Source organism: Spizellomyces punctatus, assembly GCF_000182565.1.
Source record: "Spizellomyces punctatus DAOM BR117 chromosome Unknown supercont1.2, whole genome shotgun sequence".
In the NCBI taxonomy this organism is placed as follows: domain Eukaryota; kingdom Fungi; phylum Chytridiomycota; class Chytridiomycetes; order Spizellomycetales; family Spizellomycetaceae; genus Spizellomyces; species Spizellomyces punctatus.
Genome location: NW_015971538.1, coordinates 139,219 through 148,964, shown reverse-complemented (window position 1 = coordinate 148,964; position 9,746 = coordinate 139,219). Strand labels below are relative to the sequence as shown.

At 47.9% G+C, this 9,746-nt stretch overlaps 3 protein-coding genes across 3 annotated transcripts; 1 reads left to right on the top strand and 2 right to left on the bottom strand.

Annotated features, from left to right (window-relative positions):
• Window positions 1-234: 234 nt before the first annotated feature.
• On the bottom strand, window positions 235-3,247 carry SPPG_00912 (uncharacterized protein). Its single transcript, XM_016749240.1, has 9 exons — window positions 3,094-3,247; window positions 2,313-2,901; window positions 1,854-2,238; window positions 1,588-1,782; window positions 1,448-1,525; window positions 1,237-1,389; window positions 1,065-1,183; window positions 881-1,001; window positions 235-821 (listed from the first exon to the last, which is right to left on the bottom strand). Exons 2-9 carry the CDS (start codon window positions 2,729-2,731, stop codon window positions 399-401), a joined length of 1,893 nt encoding a protein of 630 aa, XP_016611466.1. The 5' UTR covers window positions 2,732-2,901; window positions 3,094-3,247; the 3' UTR covers window positions 235-398.
• SPPG_00911 (uncharacterized protein) lies at window positions 3,125-4,487 on the top strand. Its single transcript, XM_016749239.1, has one exon. The coding sequence runs from the start codon at window positions 3,130-3,132 to the stop codon at window positions 4,390-4,392; it is 1,263 nt and encodes a 420-aa protein (XP_016611465.1). The 5' UTR covers window positions 3,125-3,129; the 3' UTR covers window positions 4,393-4,487.
• A 332-nt stretch (window positions 4,488-4,819) lies between these two features.
• Window positions 4,820-9,737, bottom strand: SPPG_00910 (uncharacterized protein). Its single transcript, XM_016749238.1, has 9 exons — window positions 9,453-9,737; window positions 7,436-9,393; window positions 6,999-7,376; window positions 6,866-6,934; window positions 6,586-6,807; window positions 6,491-6,507; window positions 5,396-6,417; window positions 5,274-5,320; window positions 4,820-5,212 (listed from the first exon to the last, which is right to left on the bottom strand). The coding sequence occupies exons 1-9, from the start codon at window positions 9,672-9,674 to the stop codon at window positions 4,924-4,926; spliced, it is 4,224 nt and encodes a 1,407-aa protein (XP_016611464.1). The 5' UTR covers window positions 9,675-9,737; the 3' UTR covers window positions 4,820-4,923.
• Window positions 9,738-9,746: the final 9 nt, after the last annotated feature.

Sequence of the window (9,746 nt, the reverse complement as noted above, 5' to 3'; positions counted from 1 at the left end):
GAGAATTTTTTCTCACATGTCGCTGATAAGAAGCGCGTTTTTTCCCACACGGGCCGTGAGGCGGACCGCGTTTGTAGTCCTTGACGGGACGCGCGCGCAAGTGGCAAAGGTGTGCTTTGTCAGCAGCTGCTTGCTAGATTGGCATGTGGAAGAAGATCGCCGCCCTTTTGGCGATGAGATGTGAGCCAAATTGAGACGGCAGGCAAGCCAAAAGAGAAAAAAACAGGGACGGGCTTGGGTGGCAGTTGAAGCCTTCGATGTACTGACTTGGGTAATTGTTCAAATCAAATGTATACAAGTCCGTCATAAGATAAGACTAAAAGGTACAGCTTGACATTGTCCGTTACTAGTGTAAAGCGTTCCTGCACTTGAGTGTCACCACTGATCTGATAAACTAATTACTCGTTGCCCCCTTCTTTCTCTGTACTCTTTGCATCTTGCTTGGCCCTTTGATCCTCCATTTCTTTCTTGGCCAGATCTTCCTGGAATTCTCCTTCTTTCAACTCTCCATTCTTTTTTGCATCTTCAGCCTGCTGAGCAATGGCTTTTGCGACTTGTGCCACATAGACGTTTTGAGCATCCAGCTCGGCTTGGATCTGCTTGGGCGTGTATCCCATTCTGCACCATGTTCTCACTTGTCGCAAAAGCGTGTCGTAAATGTCACTAGAGCAAACGATGGTTGTTTCTTCGCCACTCAGGTAGCCGCGACTTTTCAATTGTTGGACCGTATCGAGTCCTTCCTTTGTGTCGATCACTACACAGATACGTCCCGGATCAATCGGATCCGCATCCAGAATTGCTCGGAAAGCGTTGACGGTGCTCTATAGGAGAACTATTAGCCCAATGCAGTCTCATGCAAGATTGTAAACGATCAACCTACGCCTGTCCTACGATAGTAGACTAGCCGCGGCAACTTTCCAGCATCCTCAGGGGATACTTGGGAAATGTCCAGAACTGTAAATCCATAGATTTTGAGAAGAGCAGTGAGGTTATGGAAATATCTGTATCCAACCATTAATCAGCGGTGAGGACAGACACAAACAACATTCCACATATGAACCTACTCTTGACTGTCCGTCTCAAATACCACTTTACGTAGCTGCCATCCAGGTGCGGCAATTTTATCAGCCCACTTGATAATTTCCGTCAGAATGGGAAGTTTTGAATCTATCAGAATGTCCACCTTTCCTACCATTCAGCCGTGGTACGTATAAGCAAATCCGAAAATAAACTAACCTCGTGCCGAAATTTCACACGTTGACGAAGTGTGTACTCCATCCCACCTCCTGTCTGACCCTTTTGAAGCATGTCACCGAGAAATACACGGACCGTTGTAAAAGATGGCAATCCGGATGTGCGGTACGCAATGTCTTCAATCATACGATATGCCTGGCGTGAGGGGTTTTGTTCATAAAGGTTCGACGAGATCTCGGCAAATATCACTCACGGCACTGGCGTCCTCCAGAGATAGGTCCGCGCTCTCTGTTCCCAAACGCAAGGCATCTTCGCTGTTCGTTCCATCCGCCTATGGTCAGCAGCGTCAGCTCAACCAGAATCGCCACTGCACGTATTTGCATTTTAAATAACCTCAATATATAACAACCGCTCTCCTGACTTTGTCTTCAACAAGGCTGGCTCATCAATGACCAGTCCCGTCCACGCTTGTGGCGAACCGTATTGATTTTCTCGTATATGCCAAGCTATGGGAACAGAACCGTTCTGGGTATATTCTTGGAGCAGATGCCGGACATTGGATGGTTCCTCAATGATTGGTAAAACATGCTATGATAGTCGCCATGAGCCAAAAGAAAACAACTGGGACTTGTCATTCTTACGCATCCGCTTCCACATACCTCACCGTCTCTCGCTAATGACATCGTCAAAGTATCCGACACCCGTCCACACAACCGAAAAACTCGGCCCTCCACTCCCAAGAAGGGCGGCTCCCTCCCGGACAAGACCCGTTCTCGATAAATATTGCTGGCCATGAAAGTCCAATTGATAACTCGCAGTAAGGACGCGACTCCCATGTATCCTGCTGCAAGACCCCTTGTTACTCTGGCGTAAACAGCGTGAAGGCGAGCCTCCGCTTGATTTGGGTCGAGGGTTTTGTATAACGCTTCAGGAGAGTGTGGAATGAAATTGAATAGTGATGGATCCAGGTTGAGAGAGGCTGCTATTGTCTCGGGGGCTACACTGGTATTCGTCAGTGCTCCAAGTGTGTTCGCTCCTGCAAAGCTGCAGCGAAGCAGCTTAGTGTGGCACGCGGCAGATATTTGAACTGAAGTTCATCAACTAAAACACCCACCTACCGTACAACGAACCTCCACACCTCTCCAACCGGTACTCCACTCTTCACATTCAACAGGGCCTCATATATGCCCAATCCCCAAACCCCACCGGCTGTGATTCCCAACAGCACCATAGCTCCTTTCTCACTAGTAAACTTGTCCAAAACAAAAGCCATTTTTCGTCGTCCTCGCTCTCGAACATGCGCCCACTGGCTCGGCTTGTATCGAAGTTGGGGATACTCTTGAACTGGTTTGACCTGCTCGGTTGGCAATCTTGGAACAACAATATCCTCAGTTTCTGTCAAAGGCTTATTGAGTCCTCCAAAGTCGGACGGATGTATGGTTTTCGGACGAGGTCGTTTGTATTTTGGTATAAGAGGTGGAGGCGGCTTATTTGGCCCTGGTAAAAGTGTTTTAAGGCGCGAGAGTATTGATGGCATTATTGCAAGCCAAACTTGGATGACGAGGCTATATGGTGCGAGGTATTGGACCGGGACGCCCGGCAAATATAACGATTTTGCGATTCGTTTAACTCGGCTCAGTTCTGTATTGCCAAAATCACGACCACGTCTGTTGGCGTTGTCTCTTAGGACTGCTTCTACAAGCACATCTTAAAAGCAATTATTAGAACTCTTTGCTTTTTAAGGAACATATCAGCGGGCCGAGGAACATGGAACGATCTCTAACGCGAAGCAATCCAGCATCTTTCGAGTGTCGTCCTCATACGAGAAACATACACCGCTACTGTAAGAGCCGGCTATCTAAACCAATGCAGCGGTCCTCCTGACAAGTGTTGACTTACCTTCATTAGTAACCAAGTCATCGAAGTCAACAAGGAATGCAATGCGTTTGGAGGAGGAAGCGCGGAGCACGGCCGCGGTACCTACGTCATCAGATGCTACCCAAAAATTTACCAGAATCCTGGATGCTCGAGACAAGGGTTTTCACTATGGCGTCTCTCATCCTAGGTTTGCTAACGTACTTTACTTCTCCAAAGCGCCCACAGTTTCCGAATCAGCCGCTAGTAGGTGCCTCGGCGCGATCTGCCCAGATCGCTTTCCATAACCACATTATCCTCTCTTCAATCTTCTCCTTCCTCCCACCCCGCGAAACCCGTCGGTTATCAGCGGTTTGCCGGACATGGCAGCAGGCTACGCCATACAGAGGGAGCATAGAACTCTCTTTTGGCGACCAGTTAGTCAGGATGACTTGTGTGGATGCGGCTGAGAACGCAGACGGGCGGGTCATATGCAAATTCCGGCCATTGGAACCACAGATCGTTTGCAGAGCAAGGACGTTGGAGGGATTAGACCAAATAACAGTCAGGTCCCTGGGTGGTAGAGATGGATACCATAAAAGTGACGTTAGACTATCGTTCAAGTTTTCTCGGTCCGACTTCTTCGTCCATGGGTACCGGGCCAGTGAAGCATCCACCGACCCATTATTTGCCGAGTACATTCTCTACCTGAAACCAACCGACGAAGGCATTGAACATCAAGTATTCTGTCCCCACACTTTTTGGTGCACATTCTCTCTATACAACTATATCAAGTACCCTACATCCAAACCGTCAGAGAGATCATCGATCTTTAACTCGGTAGTCTCTGATATTCCAGGCTTTATATCAATGTCACCCACTGTCTTGAGCGATCATTTACGGAGCTACAACGCTATTAATGCTGTGTTTCTGCACCAATCTCTTTTGTATCGCCCTTTCCTCGACTTCGTACTCAATGAAAACCTCCTTGGTCCCGTTGTCAATGTATATACGTTCCTACGATACCTCATGGCAGATGCCATCGACGCTGTAAGGAATTGGGAGCGACTAGATTCATTTTCGATGGATAACCCTTGGGGCTCTGGGTCAGCCGGTGAGGAGGGTGCTCAAATGGTAAAGAATACCACCATTGCACAATGGAAGGCGCTTGGCGATCCCGCACGTTTTTTGACTTGTGGACAGGGAGACTGGCCAGCGGAAGAAGAATTGTGGGGCAGATTATTGCGTATGCATGAGAAAGTTACGCATGCCTTTGAGCAGCACGGCAATGGGCCGTGTGAGATTTGTGCAGAGGTCTCCTTGTTTCCTTTTTCACAGAACTGAATTTGCTTAGCCGATTGGATCAGAATTTTGCCTTGATAACCTATTACAAGAGTGAAGCAATTCCTGCGTTACCCGCCACACCTCTACCAGTATGGGTATACTGGCAAGAGGTGATTGAATACCAGCAAATACGCTGCCCGGCTATTATACAAACTCATGATCTCTGGCGGTAGCGATACATGATGGACGCGGTTTGTAAACCCATGTGCGTTGCGCAAGAATGACCCACTTCTTAAAAATGATAATAATGAATTGGTTGCAATATTGCGACGGTCGCCTCTGGAACCAGTCGTAATGCTTTAGCTTCTTGAAATCATGTGGCTATAAAATCGTTTTCTTCTCAATTTGCTTTGCGATATGAAATGACTATCACCCTGAAGCTGATAGCATTTGGGCAAGCGCATCTCTTCAGATTGTAATCAAGACTCCATGTTTGAATGACTGTTGCGTACATGGCACGGCCGGTCAGGATCGTTACTCAAAATCGCAAATGCTGATATAATTTAGTGATGATGCATAATCATCCATTATTTATCCCAATCCCATATTTTCCATCCTGTCCGCCAATTCCTCAGTCACGTCCCTCAGCGGCGCACCATGATCATCACCCACCATGTCGACGCCCCACTGCACAACGGCACTTCTCTCAACAAATGTTTTAACATGCGCAAAAGCTTCGCAACGTTCGTGAGTAGCCAGGACCGAAACAGGTGGGTGTAAGATGGCTTGCGATGCAATCAGGATACACATGTTGCGGGCTCGCGATAGAGCAACGTTGAGACGGTTGCGGTGGAAGACAAAGTCTAGCTCGGATTCGAATCTGGTTAAATATCAAATGTGAGGAGGATGCAAATGTTGAATAGAGTAGGATCTACACATACTGTGCGAAATGCGTCGTAAATCCGTAGCAGGCAATGACGATCTCTGCCTGTCAAATTTCAAAAGAATATCAGTGAATACATGATCCGAATACCCTGGCATTTTGCTGTGGAGAGGTCCGTACCTCGTCGCCTTGCATTCTCTCCACAGTGTCCACTCTGATTCGATCACCACCATTCACCTGTCTCTTTCTCAAAACCTCATTCACAGCGGACCTTTGTGCCCGATGCGGTGTAATAACGAAAACTCTCCCTTCGAAATTCTCTAGTAGCGCCTCGACCAACCAGCCGACCACTTTAGCTTCCGTCTGTAAATGTAATTCAAAAGGCAACATGTCAAGTGGTGTATGTGATCGAGGCCTCAAAATGACTGTTAAAAGGGCATTGGTGGATTGGAAAAGACCACGCAATGTGTGGGGTAGCGATCTTGCAGGTACCAAGGACGATCGTTGAGGCTCAAATTGCCCTCCGCGGTATATGGTGTTCGTAAATGTACATAATTCCTTTACCATTCGGAAGTTTTCGCGCAACATCGTGGTGAGAGGCCCAAACACATCTGGAGAAACTCGTCTACCCCGCAAGACTACCGCCTCTCCATCATCCCCTCGCATTAAACACTCGAGAATAGATCCATAGAGCTGCGGATCACCCGGCCCGGTCTCTTTGGGATAAGTTCCTTTCAAAACGGGAGCAAGTTGCAAATGATCTCCCGCGATGATGACTCGTTTGGATACGTTGCTTGTCCCAGAACACAGTACGGAAATGGCCAAAGCAGCGTCGGCGACAGGCATCTGACTACCCTCGTCAATGATCAAAACATCAAAAGCTGCACCAATAGTTGGATTGCTTTCCATCCATTTCCACAGCTTCCAGACTGTGCCCGCGACGATCGAGTGTAGGGGCAATGTAGCAGGAGAAGGCATCCTGTCATCGCACAAGCCAACATTGAGTTGTTGCCGCCAGTCGCCGTGTTCCATGTTGGGAATTGACTTGACTTCATCGATAAGGCGCTGAAGTTTAGAGGTAAAATTCGCCAGTGCAGCTTTTGTGTAGGAAGTCATGAGAATTCGAAACGGGGTACCAGGAGATCGACGGCCAGAGAGCTCTATGAGACGGAGAGCGGCGAGAGCGAGTGTGTGGGTCTTCCCTGGAAAACGGTTATGTTGAACATTATGAAGGGTCATGAATGTCGCGGCGTTTGGCTGATCGGTAGAGCTTACCATGTCCTGGTGGTCCCCTGCACACACAGTGAAAGTCAACACGGACCAACCATGAGCTCTCTGAAAACGATCAACCCAGAGAGCTGTCGACTTACCAAACTAGTGTAATCGAACGACCCAGGATCGTTTTAAAAGCCTTGTTTTGCGATCCCATGAACAACAACGGCTTTTCGGTAGCTCCAGAGAGCGTGTACACTTCTCGATAAAATGTCTGCAAACGCGCTTCCGCTCGTAAATCGTCCTCTGCGTTAGATGGACGCTCAGCTCCCACTATGTTAACATCATCTAGCATGCGAAGGAAAAGGGGTCTTTGAGTGCTAAGGAAAGGGCTTGTTGAGTAAAACGCTGATGAGATACTCGTCGACAGGGTATCACCTTGTTTGAGCAGTCTGATCAATGTCGATCAGCGTTTTCACAATTTTTTTAGTGTTGAAGTCTACTAACCTGAAGGTTTCCTGGATCAGGAAACTCTTGATTTATAGGAACGCAGAAATTGGCTTGAACCTACCGCCTCTTCAGTCGAAAAGTACCTCCCTTCAATGTACACCCAGCCGCTCGCAATTTGATTCGAACCTGCACGCCTTGCTCGCCAACTTCGACATCCATAATATTCGCAAAGGCAATATCCCGCCGTTCCTCCCCGTTTATCCATAGGCGCTCACCGTTGGTATCGAAATACGCCAGATCATCAAACATCAAGTCTGCATCCGAGCCTTCCCGCACGAGAATCCATTTGTACGCTACCCAATCTGGGTCAGTATCAAGATAAGCTAGGCCGCTATGAACGTTGAAAATATATTCATAGGAAGAGTCCGGTTGCTTTGACCGATAGGAAAGGAGAATAGGCTCCGTGTTGTGGAGACGGGAAAGAAGGTGCGACTTCAAACTATATGATGAATTAAAAGACCGTCACTTTGTGTATCGGCATCATATGATAGGACTTACGTGCTGATCATTTCATACTGTGCCATGAACAGTAACCTTCTCAAATGCTTGTCTTTGCACATATCGATGTACACTACATGAAAATCCCTTGCAACATTGGGCAATATGCATTCCATATTTGTTTCTTTACGCGTACAATAGTCCTGGATCCGATCTCGGAGACCACGCGAGACTCTATGCAGCATTTCTCCATGCGACTGCAGTAATAGCGATGTTCTTTGGACATCACCTGCCTTCCAGGCTTTGTAGATTGCAACTAGCCATTGATCTCCATGGACATTCTCCTTTGAAGTGCTTTGCCCATCAACCAACCATCGAACACATTCATCTAGACCGTAGAAGCCCGGTTCGGGGATTGCGACCATCTCCGTAACAGCAGCATGAATAGAGACGAGTCTTGGTAGCATCCTCTGCAGCCCGATGCTGCCGTGCGGGAAACTGCTGTGCGTACGCGAAAGACATTCCACCAATCTTGCGTATAATACTTCCTTCTTGCCAGACAAATCCACGTCCGGTCCGCCAAAAACCCGAAGATACTTTTTCACTTCTGCAATACGCAGCGCTTTAGAAGGCTTGAAGAGCAGCGCAGACGCCAGGAGTTCCGGTTGGACTGTCGTAAGCAAAACTGACGAATGATCCAAAAGCGCACCAATGCACAGTCGAATGGATTCTGGATCGGCATTGCTTTCACAGGCTTGGGCTACGAGAAACTCGGTGATGGTTTCCTGATCGTTTGAATCAAAAACGAAAAATTGAACGTAAAGGTTTTCGTCCTCTTTGCTTTCTTTTATGGCAATCAATTGTCGAATCACATTCGCAAGCGTTTCCACAAACATTCGCGTAATGTCTGGTTCCCTGGCATCAGCGACCACTTGACGATTGAACTCAAAAGTACCAGGGGATTGCGATACAGCACGGATCGAAAAACCAAACAGTTTGTCCGTTTCCGGGTCGATGCCCACCGACAAATACACAGCCACATCCTCCCTCCTTGGGAACACCAAGCACCGCTTCCCGAGGATTTCAACGGTATGCCTAATGGCCGATCGTAGAACGGGGCTCTCTTCTATCTCGCAAGAGCCAATTTTCCGTTGCTTGACTGCATCAAGATTTAAATGTAATAGACGTTGCACACGACCATACGTCCCTGGCACACTCTCCATTAGCCGCTCTATTGGTGCTAACTCGTTCGGTTTAGAAGGATGAAGCAATCGGTGCAATTCTTCTATCTCTGGCTCTATCGCGCAGTGACCCGAGTTCATATTCCTCATATAACCTAATACATGCAGCAAAAATCGATGATCCTTCATTGACAACTGCGGTATCATCGACAGTTTCTCTTCGTCTACCACCTCCTTCCTGCACCTGTCCATAAACTCGCAGCCTGAGCAAAGCGAATTGTACTGCCAGGGTACATTTTTAAGTTCCCGCCCCAGGATAGCCGGAACGTCACGGAAAAGAAAATCTTCCAGAAGCGGACGTAGAAGAGAAACCGAGAACTGCCCAGAAGTAGGATGCCGCGAGTTTGTCGACGGGATCCATACAACGCCGGTGTCATCCCCAATGAGTTGAACATCCCTGTTGGGATGTTCTGCAACCCATTCTTGAAATATCTCGTTGAGGGCGAGCCAGTAATACCCGATCTGCACTTGATGGGATATCTTCACTTTCCGCGACGCCTTAGCATCAATGACACGCCATCTGATCTGCGTAAAGTTACCCTCATCCGTATGCTTCCATATTTCTAGAAAGTCCGGTTTAAAGGTGCCAAACGAGACAGTTCTGATAGAACGTTTGGAAGCAAATTGCCTGCTGAACGACGGCGAGGCAAATGCCACATCGACAACGTAAAAGTGCTTTCGTGTGTCCAATGTAATGAGACCAATGAGTTCGCCAGCGCTGATGATGTGCGGTGGACCGTGAAGTAACTCGAGGCCGACTCGCAGTTGATCTTCCCACTGCAGTTAGGTTCAATCAGGCGCATGCAACATTATGACGTGTGCACATTATCATGTACCCTAGTGCCTTTTCTGAACCTTGCTTGATCCCACAACGATACTTCGGTGAATTCTTTACGATTTTTTGCTCGTCTTCTCTTGTCATTTGATAGCCACAAGAGCTTTCGGCAGAAGTGAACATGAAAACGCGCCAGATCTGTCGCAGTTAGGTAACCTGGAGATGTGGCATCTTTTGCTGGGACACCGTGGGGAATGGGGATATCCGCTAACGAAGGATACATCTGCCTGCTGTTTTTGTCGATATTCACCTAACCCCTTGTACCAATGCATCTTGCACCGACAACATCTGGGAG